The sequence below is a fragment of the Mustela lutreola genome, chromosome 3 (assembly GCF_030435805.1).
Source record: "Mustela lutreola isolate mMusLut2 chromosome 3, mMusLut2.pri, whole genome shotgun sequence".
Lineage (NCBI taxonomy): Eukaryota > Metazoa > Chordata > Mammalia > Carnivora > Mustelidae > Mustela > Mustela lutreola.
This window is the reverse complement of record NC_081292.1, coordinates 109,308,914-109,325,667: the sequence shown is the minus strand read 5'-3', so window position 1 is coordinate 109,325,667 and position 16,754 is coordinate 109,308,914. Positions and strand designations below refer to the sequence as shown.

At 44.1% G+C, this 16,754-nt stretch overlaps 1 protein-coding gene across 4 annotated transcripts in view; it reads right to left on the bottom strand.

The window, feature by feature from the left end:
• Positions 1–16,754, bottom strand: part of CCDC93 (coiled-coil domain containing 93) — a 91,177-nt gene that overhangs the window by 52,230 nt on the left and 22,193 nt on the right. For all 4 annotated transcript variants that reach the window (XM_059166668.1, XM_059166669.1, XM_059166670.1 and 1 more), the window contains 2 exons: positions 9,630–9,730; positions 1,638–1,674 (listed from right to left, as the gene is read on the bottom strand). In XM_059166668.1, coding sequence (XP_059022651.1) covers positions 1,638–1,674; positions 9,630–9,730 — 138 coding nt within the window. The remainder of the gene's footprint in view (positions 1–1,637; positions 1,675–9,629; positions 9,731–16,754) is intronic.

The window sequence follows — 16,754 nt, the reverse complement described above, 5'->3', positions numbered from 1 at the left end:
GCTACACTCTACTTTGGGATAGTAGAGGAAACCTGTATCTGTATTTGTAGACAAGCCCAAAGTGAATACCATTTAATGAGCATCGCATGGCTTTTCCAAACATAATTAATACACCCAATAACTATACGCACAGACATTCTTTTTCAGACTAAATTACATGCCAAATTGAAAGTACACATCAAATTCTTATTACGTATCAGATGCCACCTGACATACACAAATCCAGAAAACCCTTGCTTTGGAGGGTTTTTAGTTAAAAATAAAAACACAATGGTTGCAAAATTAAATAACGAGAAGACCAAAAAAGAAGGTACCCTAATCAATGACTGGCTGCCCCGAACTACCACTGCCCCTGATAAAACAGCTCATGCTTATTTGGTATCTCCCGCGTCATTCTCCCCACCAAGGCTGTGAGGGGGTACAGTGACCACCCCTCCTTTACAGACGCCGTGAACTGAGGCGCAGTGAGTAAGTACAGTGTCCGAAGTCACACAGAGAAGGGATCTGAAACCAGCCAGCCTGCCTTTGGCACACATGCTCCTATTCACTCTCCGTGCCCTCTGCCAACTGAGACAGCAATCACCACATAATGCAGGAGGCTGAGAGCCAGGCAGGCTTCCTGGAAGGATCAAGGTTCTGCACAGAGCCGGGGCGGCAGGAGAACAGAGCCTAGAGAGGAAGTGTCCTATGCAAGGAACTCTTGGGAGTCTGATGGGGAATGAGGGAAAAAAAGAGTACACATGGATCTCAAACTATAGGACTCTGCTTTTTAAGAGCCAACAACAACTTTAGTCAGCAATCCATTATTTAAAAGGCAGTGGTTAAGAGCACAGGCTTTGCTGTCCCACAGACCTGGGTTCAGATTCTTATTACTTCCCTTGAGGGGCCTGCGTGATTGTGGACAAATCCCAGAGCCTCTCTGAGCCTCACAGCTTTCTGACCTCAGCTTTTCTGAAAAAAGGTAGTGTCTTCCTCACTGAGTTGCTCAGGGAAGTAAATGAAGAAAGGACATGCAGAGCCCTGCAAAAAGGGGCTGAGGCACAGTACGGGGTCTGGCACTGTAAGATGCACATGCCCACCCTGCAGCTGATGGCTAAGGCTCATCAGTAAACACATACATTATGGGAGGTTTCTGAGACTGCCGTGTGAAGTTAGAACGCCCACTTCTACTTCCCTGAGTTCTCCACACTAGGCTGTCTTAGGGCAGGCCTGCAACATGCGGCTCTTTTGTTCTACATCACCGGCAGCACTCTGCTCACACCTGTCTAGGGTCTCCCTCCTCCAGCGGGGAGTGCCCAGGGCCCTGCAGCAGACTTCATCTTCATACCTCTGGAGTTAGGAGAGCCCAGCTGGTTGTCTCTGGGGCCATGAATTCCAGCCCTTCCATGAGGCTGCTGCTTCAGCGCCCTGGCCCACGAGGGTGGCAGACCGCAGCTAGTACAGGGAGATGCAGTGGCCCCAGGCAGCTGCCACATCCCCGCTAACCCGGGTTGCCCAGGGACTGGAGCCCGGGTCACTGTGAAGCCGCATCCCCCCATTCTTGCTAAGCCCGGGGCCCATCCGCATCAGACAGAGGCAAAGGGGAGGGGCGCTTCCATCTCTCCAATGTTCTCTCCCATTATCTATGCTTTTCTTACCTTCTCTGTTTTGCTCTGGCGGCTAAATCCATATCTCCTGCAGGCCACAAAAAAGGGGAGTTCAATTACTATTCGAAAATCACACCAATGTGGTCAAATGCATTTGGGTTGGATTTTTATATGAAAAGCACCAAAGAAAATTTAAGCCTTATGGTAACTGGAGAAAATGTTTTAAGTGCCAAACCACAGACAGAGGCCACTGTTTTTGAATGAAGGGCCAGCCATTCTACTAGCCAGGTGAACACTATGACCGGGAGCTCTCTGAGGGAACACAGTGCAATGTTCTTTTTTAAGTGCAGCCATTCCTCCCTGAATCAGGAGCTGTATTTCAGGCCCAAAGTTTAAGCTAAAAGCCTTAAAACTTTCTGTATGAACAAATGCAAGTGTGTTTGCTTGGGGTAAGGATGCTCCCTAATGGTTCTGTTCAGAACCTGGAGTCCGGCCTATTTTTCATTCTCCAGCGTCGCCCAAGCATGATGCCAACAATGTTATGTGTTCACTTCAGGCAACCTTACATTCAAAGAAATTCACAAAAGCACTTTACTTTAAATTAGTTTAAGTTCTTCTTCTTCTTCTTCTTTTTTTTTTTTAAAAGCAAGTATAGCAATGTGCAAACCATTCAACCTGAAACAAAAAGCATGATGCAAAACACCACACCTCACTTACCTTCAAGCAGTTTCTAAAGAGATAAAGGTACATGCAGCCATTTAAGGAAAGCAAAGGAAGGATGCCTGCTCCGCCCTTGCTCAGGCTGGGCCTCACCGGGCTGGGCCTCACCGGCTGGGCTGGTGCACTGGCCTCCAGGCTCACTGCACTCCCGCTCCACCTCACTCCCTCTCCGGCTCCCCAGCAGCCTCATCTGCACACGTCAATGGCCTCTTCACTAGGCCTCTTCCCTCTTCACTAGGGCTTCCCTTCTGCACCTTCACTAGGGCTTCCCTTCTGCAGCTCTGCCTAGCAACCCCTTAGCCTCACCTTCTCACCTGCCATGTTCCCGTGTGGTCCCTGCCTGGCAGACCGCTGTGCACACACGGGCTGTTCTCCTGCTTTCCATTCACGCCCACAACTCTGCTCTCAAGCCCCCTCCTCTCTGAAGCATGGCCCATGAAGGACAATCTGCCTGGACCAATCCACCCCACCTCTGTCGTGCCCCATCCACCCTGCCTTCGACGGCAAGCGCGTCCAGCAGTCTGTGTGCCTGTCTGCACCCTCTTCCCTGAGGGCATGAGAGCTCCTTTTACATTTTGTATTTCCAGTGCACACTGAACAAATAAACTGAACAGAAGTGGAAGAACATGCGGGAATCCAGAAGCCAAAGCATCACCTGGCCTTGGGGGAGGCTGTCATGTAACTGGAGAGACCCCAGAGTCCCAGCTGAGCACAGTGTGCCCCTTCATTTGGCACAAATGTACAGATAAGTGCAGCCGACTAAAGGTAAATTCGGAGTGTCCACACAGTTTCTGAAAGGCCCTGCGGCAGATTCTGTGTATTCATTTCACAATGTCTGAGGCAACTCCTTATACTGCAGAGGTTGGGAAACAAAGACTCTTGTTTTTCTTTCTTTTTTTTTTTTTTAATGCAGGGGAAGGGCAGAGGGCGAGAGAGACTCTTAAGCTGGCTCCACACTGAGTGCAGAGCCCAAGACAGGGCTCGATCTCATAACCCTGAGATCATGACCTGTACTGAAATCATGAGTCAGACGCTTAGTGGACTGAGCCAGCCAGGAGCCCCCAGAAACTCTAGTTTCTACACTCGGGCGCACCAAGGGCTGCGAATGCTACCCTGAGTTCCAGCAATCAGGGGCGCTTCCCGGCCATGTGAATGAGCAGCAGCCAGCTGAGGAGAGAGGTATGCTGTGCTGTCTGGGTCACAGAAGTAACCTGGTTCTGGGGCCAGCAGCTGTGGCAGTGGCATCCTGATTCCGGCTGAAGTGGTGTGGTTTCTTTGTGAGCAGCCATGATGCTGGCATCCCAACCCCTCAGGCCACTAGCTAGCTTCCCCATGGTGGAGGTAGAAGCAGCATCCTTGCTTGGTTCTGATGTGCTGCTTGGGCAGGGACCCCACCCAGCCTGGATCCCACCTCTCAAACATTCCCAAGGATCCATGGAGTCAACCCCTTCTGCTGGAACTAGCTGGAGGGTTTGTGTTCTCACACAGCGATCCACACCAATAGAGGATCTCACCACAGTTCCCCATGCCTAGAAGTAACCTTGTACCTTGGGTGTCCTTGGTCTAGTCTGTGGAGACCCTTAGGGCAGATGACATATCCTCAGACAGAGAGGCCTCATCTAAGGAGCCAGAAGTTTTTGGATTTTCCAAATAAAGCAGTAAGCAACTCAATGTGAGTGACTCAGTTCCTGCCTCTTCTACTCCTTGGTAAAGACAGAGGTTTTGGGAAGAAGCTTCTGACCACCCAAAGGCCTGGGTTAGGCACCAGTGTGCTCATCCCAAGGGCTACACTAATTACATCTGATCCTACAAATCTGTCTGTTACACTCCTGGAAGGAGTACTTCACTCATTTTTTTAAATAGTTTCTTAAACTGAAAAATGATTCATATCACATAAAATTTACCATGTGAAACTATACACTTCAGTGGTTTTTGGGCAGATTCACTATTTGTGCAATCATCACTATCTAATTCCAGAATAGTTCCATCACTCCAGAAAGAAACTCCATAGCTATCAGAAGCTCATCTCAAATCCCCCTTTCCAGCCCCTGGCTACCGTTAACTGATTTTCTGTCTTGAGGGATTCAACTGTTCTGGTGATACCATCTACACAGAATCTTGGGTAGCCTTCTGTGACTGGCTTCTTCACTCAGCAGGGTTCAGACAGCTCCACTGACTTATGTTTCCCCAGCACCTAGAACAGTGCCTGGCACATAGTAGGTACTCAGTCAATGTATGCTGAATGAGTAGAGTCCAGATGATTTTTAAAAAAATCTCCTTCTCCATGTGTCATGGTGACAAGGCTTCCAGGACAAAGAGCTGCCCTCGGTTGCCTATTAATGCCTGCCTCATTACCTTCACTGGCCAAGATGTCTCCGGGAGACTTCCATGTTGTTTGAGCTTCACCAGGAGAACATGTATCCCTTTCTGGCCTAGCATCCCTCACAAAGAACAAGGGGATGCTTCCCCTTCTTTCTGCCACAAGCATTTACTTCACTTTTATCTTTCACAGGTGTGCTGCTCTACCCTCCCAACTCCCTCTCCTCTTGCCCTGTCTTCCCTGCCTCTTCCTCACAAGGGCTAGCCCGAGATCAGTGCTGCCAGATGCTTTAATTTGTTCCCACCTTTCCCTGTGTTAGCTCTGAGCCACCAGCCCCGCTGATGTCCTACCCTGTCAGCACCGACAGAACTCTGGTCTCTCACCGCCCACCTTACCTCCTCACTTCCTACACCTCACACTTGATCTTTAACATCAAGGAGGTACATCTTCTAGAATAGCACAGTCTAAAAAAAATGTAATGAGAGCCAAATAGATAATGTTAAATTAGTAGGTTCACATATTCAAATTACTTCAAACTTAAACTTTTCCCAATAACTAAATCAAGCGTGAGTCTTTAAATGTAACTTAATTAAAATTAAAATCCTGTCCTTGAGTCACACTAGTCAAACATCAAGTACTCAACAGCCACATATGGCTAATACTACAGCACTGGAGATCACAGTTCTAGAAAACAAACTAACCTTCAAAAACAACTGCTGCAGGGCAAATTAAATCTGGTATCAAACTATCTGAAATCCTGAACAAAACAGGGGCATAATTGCCCTGAATTGGGGGGTGGGGGGGAGGGATAGGGTGGCTGCATTACGGACATTGGGGAGGGTATGTGTTATGGTGAGTGCTGTGAATTGTGTAAGCCTGATGATTCACAGACCTGTACCTCTGGGGCAAATAATACATTATATTTTAATAAAAATAATTTTAAAAAACACACTAAATTGTATGTATTTAACAAGTGTAATGGGATGAGTTTTGACATATATATGTACATCTGTGAACTTAGATTTCTTTTAACTCACGTACTGCTTTTATACATACAAAAAACCAAAACTCAACTAAATAAAGCTCCAGTGTTCCTAAAACACAACACAACAAAACAAAACGCAATGCCCTAAACAGTAAGGACTGTGGACCCTGTTCTCCGTTCATTCCACAAGCATGTACAAGATACCTTCCATGAGCACGACACAGGCCTTGCCATCACAGAGGATATAAACAGGTTGCGAGAGTCACGTCATATTTCATTTACTAAGGAAGAGAATGACTTCAAAGCAACTAAAATCAGGTCTCAAATAGTGCGGAAAAGGCTAATGCCAGGATTCTAGTGGTTATGCTTCAAAATTCCACCTCTAGGTTTTTGGAGAGAGTCACAGGCCCAAGGTACAGTCACTTGCTGCTGTGACAGCAAACCGAGACTCAGAGTTTCAGCCCCTCCAGGAGTGGAATTTCAAGTCAAACAATCTAGGATTTTCTGGACAGAGGTAATCTGTCATAAGGGCCCTCTCCATCCTCCAAAGGAAGATGAGGTAATCACCTAAAAAGACTCCTTTTCTTCCCCCTAAAGGAAGGTGACCTTGACTGAAACAATCCTTTGTTTTCTTTGGCTAGTAACTTCGTACCCTATCCTCCTTCCTATAAAAACCTACTGTTTTGTACAGCTCGTGGGAGCTCATTTCTACTTGCTTCATAGGAGGCTGCTGGGTTCATGAATCACTTAATAAAGCCAATTAGATCTTCAAATGTACTTGGCTGAGACTTGGGCTTTAACAAAGTCAAATATACTGCACATAAAATGCATTTCCCCACAGTGGTAGTTCTACAGCACAGGTAGGTGTTTTAATTTAGCTCTTAAAAGCTGACTGGACGCATAACAAAACTGAAATAGTATAAACTTGCAATTTTGTTGAAGTCTAAAATCAAAACCATGAGTCTTGTTTTTCCAATACCATAACACTTAAACAAATCTATCCAAACGTGAACAGGCATACACAGCATGGCTGACAGGATTCAAAGTCCAACTTCATTTCAGCAAATAAGTCAAAAAAGGTGAAAGAAGCTGGAACACTGACCTCAAAGCCACATGCAGTGTGGGGCCTAGGCTAATGAGTAACCTTCAACCCCAAAGAGTTTCAGACCGTCTTACTCTAGGAGTCAAAATACTTGCCCTCTTATCTAGAGGTGAGATACAGAGGAAACCAGAGGCATAGACAAGAGATGGGGGATGTGGATTCTTAGGTGGTGGGGATGAGCAACTCAGGGGTGCCATGATGTTCACACCAAAGGGAGAGACAGGATGGAGGGTGAGTCCCAGGGCCAGTGGAGGCCCAGCCTTGCTTGACTGGGGAAGGGAAGGAGGAAGAGTGGGTTAGACCTCTCAGCAGGGGTTGGGAGGGACTAGTGTTAGGGGTACAGAGTACAGGGACAAGGAGAACTAAAAGAAGAGGTGCATTTGAATCTACAGGTCATATTTAAGGGCATTTGAGAACTGAAAACTGTTGCTACTGCTGACAGAGCTTAGCAGTTGATATTTACTGTTTTCTGCACAGGACAAACTACTCAGAATTCTTCACATGTAATCCTCATTTAAAGGGCAAGGCCATTTGTCTAGGGGACAGTACTGACCAAACCCTGAGGAGAAAGTCTGATGGCCAGAAAGGAGGTGAGGGCTTTCCCAAGAAGGGGGAATGCTGGAGCTTTAAGTTTTGTCCAATATGCTCTGTTAGTTTTAATGATCACTCGCTTCTTGTTCAGTGTCAGACCAAACAATAAAGACTGGGCCTGTCTTCCTAAAACCAGAGCCGAACTTCCCCTGGAGGCTCAAACAGTACTTGTAGCTAATGATAAGAGCATGTTATCAGGGTCCAACAAACCTGAGTTCAAGTCCCAGTGTGAGGCTCTTAATAATTCTTAAGAGCAGTTAATAATTGATGTTGGGCAGGTTACTTCTTAAATTTTCTGATGCATCTTTACTATTTTCAAAAAAAGAGAAGTGAGGTGACTGAACCATCAGAAGGTCCTAAGCATCCACTTCCCCACCTCTCACAAACTCACCATGATCTCATCAGGAAAGCTAAAAAGAGAGAAAAATAACCTCTCTCCTTAAAAAAAAAAAAAAAAAAAAAAAAAATCCTTCAGCGAACACCCACTCTAAGATCAGAACTCATCAGAAGTCAGCCTGACCCCACCAACAGGAACCGAGACTGACATCAATACACTCTGCTCTTTCTTACGCTCCAAATTTGAGAGGAGTCACAAAAGAAAACCTGTGCATTGCTCCCTTCCCTAGAGAAATCCCCACCAGGCTCTGGACCCTAACTGCACCAACCACTCCTCAGGATGGGCAGGGACATCCTGAAGTCACCCAGTAATCACAGGACAATAATGACTGCCCTCTATGACACATGCCAAAGAGCCAGTTTAAAACTGAGAATCTTAAAAAAAAATAGTGAAATATTGTCAGCCTGGTCTCGGTCAGGTAGACAATTCACCAAATCTCTGACTCCTTTTCATCCCCAGGAGCATGTGAGTATTCCGTGACAATGCGCAAAAAATGGAGGTATGAACAATACAAACTAAGAAAACCATAACACTCCCCTAAGTATTTTTGGGCTCTGGAACATGTGACACCCAGCGAGGTGGTCTTTCCACCATGGCTCAACTGGGGCAGTATGGCCCCACTTGCCCACCTACAGCTGGGGCTTGGTTGGAAAACATCCCAGGGCCCAGGACTCACAACCCGTCCAGCTGCTCAGGGCCCAACACTCAGAAGGGGCCCATGCTTGGTTGTCTTTGTGGTCCTGAAATTCCTAATAATTAGTCATTGCTAGCAATTTTTAACAAGGGACTCTGCATTTTCATTTTATCCTGGGCCCCACAAATTATGTAGATGGCTTGGTGGTGCCTGACTCAGAAGAGGAGTTCAATTCACAGCAGCAACTAGGGAGCGGCGAGGAGAAGACATCAGACCCGGCTGAGGGCCAGAACTCACACCTTCCTTCAAATGAAACACACCAGCTTTCACTCTTAGGAAGGATGGACCTGATGCCACACAACTCCCTCCCAAAGAGAAAGGAAGAAAAAAGGTGGCGACTTTTTGGGAAAGGTTTTCTATATGAAAGATGAAGTATTTAAGCCAGTGAAGCCGAACTTCTTTCTGGTTCTCTCTAGTGCCTCAGAGTGGGGAAGCCTTCAGATGCTCACACAGGGAGGTGCTGGGGTCAGAGCTGTTAGTTCCAGCCACCGGAGGAGGGCTGGGTTACTAGACAGGGCAGCACACAGCAACCACTCTCAGCATAAAGAAAGGAAGCACAAGGAGACATACTCACATCAAGGAATCAGTTACCCTACGTAGAAAATACAGGATATCAATGAAGGTTAATACCCAAGGTCAATCAAGAAATTCAATGAGAACAGCATTTCTTTATGTGCTTTTTAAGTGAAAAATGAGAATAAAAGATAACTGGTATTTTTAAAAAAATTACAAAGGTTATTAAGAAATGACAAAATACTTCTAAGTTCTTCACTTTCCCGCTCAGGAAAATCCCTCACGGGAAATCAAAACTACTACTCTAACACTTAAAACTACTGTTAACTGCTTTCGATCCTATAGTTTACCTTAAGATTTTAACCAATGGCAGGAATATGAAGGGCAGACTACAGCTGGCCTCAGCAAATACCCCAAACACTCCAACTCCCCAGAAGGGCAGGGCTAGGGCCCACAGTCATACACACATTTCCAAAGGGGATCTGCAAAAACCAGGCCTCCCCCACCCTCGGGAATGCTACCCACAGAAATGTGGGTAGGTCAACCCCAAAGAGGAAAGTCCCCGGTGATGGAAATCTTGGGAAGAAACAGTAAATTCAATCAGGTAAAAAACAAAAAACACAAAACACAACCAAATTAATCTCAGTGAAGCAACCTAAATTAGCTTTTCTTTTCAAAGGCTTTATAAAACAGACACTTCAGTCTGGGTCCCCTTCGTTACCTGCCATATTCCAAAAGTGTGGCATGGACTCGGGATTCTTCATCGAGCAGCTCTTCTGCTCCCTGCTGGCGTTTGTATTTCCGACGGGGCTTGTAAACATCCTAAGAAGTGGATGAGACAGATGGCTTACTGAGTGTGAGAATGCTCCCTTTCTGAACTGACTGCTCGTGCACCCGGCCAGTCAGGGAGTGAGTCTCTACCCATCATGGCGGGTGTGCCTGCCTCCTGCAGGAGAACAGCGAGCACTCAGGGCGGCTGCCTCAAGGAGGTCGCTCCTTTGACATTCATACAGTTAGTAAATATTTCCACTCAAGATACTGCTTGTCAACTTTAACTTGGTGTTTTTCTTTTCTTTTCTTTTCTTTTTTTTTTAAGATTTATTCATTTATTTTTAGAGAGAGGGAGAGAGTGAGAGTGGCAGAGGGAGACAGACAGAGAGCATCCCCAAGAAGACTCCCCGCTGAGCAGGGAGCCTGACACAGGGCTCAATCCCATGACCCTGAGATCGTGACCTGAGCAGAAACCAAGAGCTGGACACTCAACTGACTGAGCCACTCAGGTGCCCCCTTGGTGTTTCTTCTGTACTTTGGCATTTTAATATTTTTTGTGGTCAAACTTATCAGTCGTTTTATTTTTTTTTTTATTTATCAGAGAGGGGGGGGAGAGAGCGAGCACAGGCAGACAGAATGGCAGGCAGAGGCAGAGGGAGAAGCAGGCTCCCTGCTGAGCAAGGATCCCGATGCAGGACTCGATCCCAGGACGCTGGGATCATGACCTGAGCCGAAGGCAGCTGCTTAACCAACTGAGCCACCAAGGCGTCCCTATCAGTCGTTTTATATCTTACTTATTACCAGGGATTGTTACCAAAACAACAACAACAACAACAACAAAATACCAACACCCCACAAAAAGCAAAAAAACAAAAACAAAACCAAACTTCTTGTCTGTTACTTGTACAGGTTATACTTAGCTTTTTAATCTATTCAGAAACTTTTTTCTCTGAATAGAAAATTAAGAATCCCAACATTATCAATTTAATAGTCTAGCCTTCGCTTGATCTGAAATAGCATACGTATATGAAACATGTACCAATGTTACCCTCTTCAATTCCTCTTGCTTTGTGAACCTTTATCCTGTCTCCACTGTTCGTTTTCAAATTTCCTGGCTATTGTAAGCATTCTCTCTTTCAAATGAATTCTAGTATCAACTTGTCAGGTTCATAATAAATAACTGCTGAGTTTTGATTAGAATCATACCAAATTTACAGATTATTTTGGAAAGAACTGGCATATTTATAATATTGAATCTTGCCCCGGGAAGCAAGGTTTATTTCTCTATTCAGATTTTATTCCATAAGATGTTCCAGAAAAAAATACAAACTTTCTAGTCACTGCATATCCAGACCTTTCCACCACCCAGAGCCACAAACCAGTTAAACGACCAGTTTAACAAGTTAAAAAATTCTGGTGTATCGGTTAACCCAGAATCCTTAAAAAAAAAAAAAAAAATGCTTAAAATGGTAAAGGAGATTTCAATTCTTAGACTTTAACAGCAGAAAAGAAGAACAGATACAAAACCTTCAGCGATAATAACTTTTTTACAAAAGTATTGGGCTAAGGTTTATCCCAAAAAAGATGTATAGAAACACAGATGCTCTTTCAATTTTCACTGACTTTTTAAATTACTAGAATGTAATTTAATTATAAATGTAGAACAAACATAGATCTATTTTGTATAGGACAAATTCTGAAAGCATATATATATATATATATATATATATATATATATATTTCTTGAACAAAGTACATGGCATGTAGTAGGTGCTCAATTAATGTAGTTCTTCACTCCCAGATGACCTGATTTAGCATTCTTCCCCAAATTAATGTCCTCCTTGAGTGTCAAGCTGGCAGTCAAATAGTATCTTAGGAAAACGTGCTCAGGGCTCTGGGTGCAAGTAGGCAAAGATTGATGCAAGGAAGGTATTCCAGTTGTTTGTCCCTGATCTTTTCTTCTCCACGACCAGAGTTCATCACAACTAACCTCTACCTGGACATCATAAGGACAAGTACTACTGTCAGGTTTCTTCAGAGAGTGGTATTTTTATTCCAAGTAGAACTGTACCTCCCTTGATAATTCTTAACTTTAGTATTTTACTGTTTATTACAAAAAGTTTCAAACATACAGAAAAACATCCTTTTGTAACACATACCATATAATTTTAACAATTTTGTAAATTAAAAAAAAAAAGAAAAAGGAATGGACTAGGGTCTGGGATGACGCTGGAGTGTTCTTGTAACTTGCTGCCAGAAATAATTCCTGGTTTGCTGCTGGTGCCTACATGAATAGGAAGCTATAAATAATGTAAAACAGATTCATGGGGAAATGCAACACATAACGAATCCGCATGACGTCAGTTACTGAATATGATTTAATTCTCGCTGAGCTCTACTATTACAGCAGTACTATATAATTGAGCTTAACTGCTATCTTCCTTAGTTACCACTGATAGAGTCAATGAGCTAAGACAGGAAATTGGATTCTTCTAAAAAAAGGACTGCTCCAAAACAATAGCTGAAACCAACAGCTACAAGGACCTTTTATCTGGGAAACAGTGACAATGTTGGCCTTTGTGTAATTATTCCTTATACTTGAAAACGCCTCATACATGTCTCACCTTTGCATTTATATATTTATTTATTTATTTGACAGACAAACATCACAAGTAGGCAGAGAGGCAGGCAGAGAGAGAGGGGGAAGCAGGCTCTCCTCAGAACAGAGAGCCCAATGTAGGGCTCGATCCCAGGACCCTGGGACCATGACCTGAGCTGAAGGCAGAGGATTTAACCCACTGAGCCACCCAGGGGCCCCTCACCTTTGCATTTCATAACTGTTCCCAGAGGTAGAGACAAGGCAGATGCTTTTACCCCCACTTTATTACTTAAGAAGCAGAGCTTATATAATTTGTCCAGGATCTCTAAAATAGTATTAGACCTGGTCCTAGGTCCCCAGACTGCTAGTCCCAGGGTTTTTCTAATACGCTCACTTGCTTCTGGTGGGCACTCCCGCTACCCTCCGGTGATCTCAGATGAGTCCTCTCACAAGACCACCGTATACCCAAGGCTGCTGTATGGATCATTACAATGGTTGCTTAAGTAACAAGGACCTAAATGTCAGAGGTTTTCAGGCCAACTTAAAAAACTATTGCTAAGTCACCCTTTAAAGCAACAGGAGTCCGCACTAATGTCTAGTCTCGGGTATGCCATTAACTAGCTCTGTGACCTTGGGAATTCCCTTCAATGGGCCTGTTCCATTAGCTGTAAAACCAGGGCTAGACTAATAGTCCTTGAATAGGCTCTTGTTCTCTGTGCTGAAGGACATATGAGCAGGGTGAACATACTAAAGTGACTCTTTAGTAAAGCAGAGCTCTGGCACTGTGAGAGTCACAGATTTCTACCTTATGGGTCTGGTTACAAGACTGGTTAGAAGAATTCCTGAGTCACATTTCAAATGGCAGGGAAGGGAGGTGGAAGGTGGAAGAGCACAACACTGGGGCAAGGTCTGCAGCACAGACCAATCACTATTACAGAGGGTTTCTCTTTTCTGAAATAATGAGCAGGCAGGGAGACAGCCACCACCAACTTGGCCTTCGCTGGTTAAAAGCTCCAGTGCGCCAGGCCACACGTGGGTCAGCAGTCCCCTGACTGGCCTCCACTGACCTTAACACATTTCTCAGGGCTCAACTTTCAGAGACACACCTCAGCCTGGGTACGCCACAAACTAAGTCGGCTTCACCTAACAGGGCTCCACAGACATCTCCACCATCAAGACCAGTGTCCTGAAAGATCCTGTAGGAAATGTTATGATATCTGGGACAAATACATTTTCCCCCCTCCATTCTCACACTAATAAAACAACAAAGGAAACAAAGCCCCTAGGTACTAAGTGAAGGAAATGGGGAGATCGATGGATGGCGACCATTTCTGGACAGCGGAACACGTCTGCAGGGAGGAAGGTTAGCTAGGGAGGCAGAGTTTTCTCCAGACTTTGTCCCCTTTTCTCTTCTCTGTCACATGAGCTCTGCTCTGCTCTTTCAGGACCAACACACATCCCACCGCAGGGCTCCAGTGTAATTTGCTGGGTAAGACGAAGGTCACTGTATTAAATAGAGGAGCCAGAGATGGCTTCTGCACTTTGGCTCTTAGGTTTATTTCCTCAGAGCAGGCTGAAACCTACTGTCTCAAAAGCTTGCCAGGGTCAAACTCTAATTTTTATACATCCAGTCATTTCAAATGTGGCCCAAATAGGCAGATTGTTAGCCACTGACAGCCTGTCTGTGTCATATACTTTACACAACTGCATGTGCTGACCACTGATAGGGTAAGCCCTGGGACTGGAAAGACCCAAAACTGCTGCTGCAAATCTCCTTCAGAGATCTCTGACTACACAATCTCTGTGCTGTTGCTGTGTGACATTGCTGAGGCACCTGGACAATCTCCAGGAACCCCAGGGGGTTCCCTCGCTCCCCTCCCGTTCAGGATGCAGCCCTGGCGCCTAGAACTCTGGATGGTGGCTTGCTGTGAGGGACTGACTGCCCCATCCAAGTTCACCTGTCAAAGCATCACACCAGTATAGCTTCTGTGCTCTGCTGCCCCCTCGTGGTCATATCTTTTTCCTTGAAGAGACCCCAAATTCCCTTGATTCCCTTACTGATGGAAATTCACTGCTTTGACCTCACCTCCTAGAGTGTGATTGGGCACATGGTGAGTGTGCAACTAACATTACTGAATGCATTCGTGCACAAATAAGCTTTTAGTCTTAATCCCGTTTACCTTACTACCTGCCTGAATTAGGGCAAGTTACTTTAACCTCTGTGATTCTCCGTCTATAAAAAAGATATAAGTACGGTTATTATGAGGATTATTCCATAGTATCTGACACACCGCAAGAGCTAAGTTAGATAATATATATCTAAGCTAAGATATATATATAGATATACATGATATAGATATATCTATGTATGTATATCTAAGATAGCTATACATATATATTTTTTTTGTGGGGGGAAGGGGCAGAGGAGAGGGAGAGAAGAAATCTCTGAGCCAACATCAAGAGTTGGACACTTAACCAACTGAGCCTAAGATATCTGTTTTTAATATAGTATTATTGATAAAATGTACTAACATTTTTTTATGTATGTAGCCACATCTGTATTTTATGTGCTGAATGAAAAGGCCTTCCTCATAGCATTTGTGCAGTAATAATTTCAAATGTCATGGTCTCCTAGGTGATCCCATCAGTTCCACAAAGCATTTTCTTCAACTAAACTGGAAGTTCTAAGGATCCTTTCCCCACTTCTACTCTTACACAAAATTCTAAATATTACCAAAAAGTGTTCAATGAATAGTAAGTGATTACTTTTTGGAGCTTTAGGTAAAATTTCACAGGTACTCTTTACTCCAGGGTAACCAGGAGTAACAGACCTCACTGCACAGAACAGACCCTTGAGATATATGAAGGCTGACGGCTGAGGCAAGGAGGAAGGAAGCTGTACAACAGGCTAAGTGAGACAAACGAGCAACTATGTGATGACACGAAAAGGAGAAGGTGGTAAGGGGGGACCTGTCCTGGGTGGCAAGAGTTTTGATTTCTTACGTGCTTTGAAAACATACTTCCCATCAGCAGGACTTCTACAAAGCAGCTAGCTACTCTGTAAAAAGAAGGTATGGAGAAGCCAAGAAACAACACATTTCAAGAGAAAGCCGAAGTACTGGGAATAATCCCCAAGAGGAAGAAAAATGAGGACAAGACAAAGAGAGAAAACCTCAAAGTGATGAGTGCAGAAATTTAAGTTCACAGCAGTCTTTCTGCCTGGCAATCTGCCAAGAGGTACTAACAGCCTTAGGCATAACCTCTGACCCAAATCCATTTCATCCAATATTTCCTAAGTAAATAAAGATAAAAGGAAAAACTTAGCTATGAGAACGTCCTATATAGTGGCCAAAAGAAAAAATAAGATACAAAGTAAGCTAGTTAAATTAATACCACATAATGAATAGTCTATAGCCAGTAAAAAAGGCTATGGGGGAAAGACATCTCAATTACACTGCTGAGCAAAAACAAAAACAGAATATACAATGTAATGCCATTTTTAGGGATCTCTACTTCTTTGTATTGATATCCCTAACTCTGTACTTCCTACTTGGAATATATATCAGTAATTATCCTTGGCTGGTGGCATCATGGTGACTTAGTCTTTGTAATTTTTCCCCATTTCTTCATCTTTTGTTATTATTACTAAGTTACTAGTACCAAATATAGGATTTTTTAAAACAAAAAAATCATGCACCAAAAAATGGCTGGTATACATAACCAAGGACAGATGTAAGACTGGAACAGTCTTATAAGGGTAAGTATAAGGTAAATATTTTACTTTTTTAAAAAGATTTTATTTATTTATTTGACAGACAGAGATCACAAGTAGGCAGAGAGGTAGGCAGAGAGAGAGAAGGCTTGATCCCAGGGGCTTGATCCCAGGACCCTGAGATCATGACCTGAGCTGAAGGCAGAGGCTTAACCGACAGAGCCACCCAGGCGCCACAAAAATAAGCTAAGTATTTTTAAAAAATATTAAAAGGTTTAATATTTATTTTTTAAGAAAAGGTTATATCTATGTAAGAATAAGTAAAAGCCTGCTGGCTGAGGTGCAATGGTATTATGTTCATAGATGAAGAAAGACAACACGATAGTTTCCATTTGGCAGACATTCTCTAGCTGGACAACGGGTTTTCAAGTAGAAAAGTCATAGTAAATGACCCCGCAGGGGACTGAAGAGGTGGCACGAGAGCACCTTGCCATTCTAGATGCCTCTGAATCTCTGGGACCTGGATAAGTAACATCTCAGAGCCTGAAATAAGCCAGGAAAGTTGCCATAAGTTGGAGGAAATCAGAGTCCAGGCAAAGAGAGGAAATGGGAGGAGCACCACACCTGTCATATTTGAGATCTGATGTAAAATCAAAATCTGGCTGCTTCTTCTTATTCTGCAAATATGGAGGGAATCTGTTAACCATTCTGGCTTCAAACTTCTGATTTCTAAAACAGAAATAATAACTCGCTGAGTGTTGGGG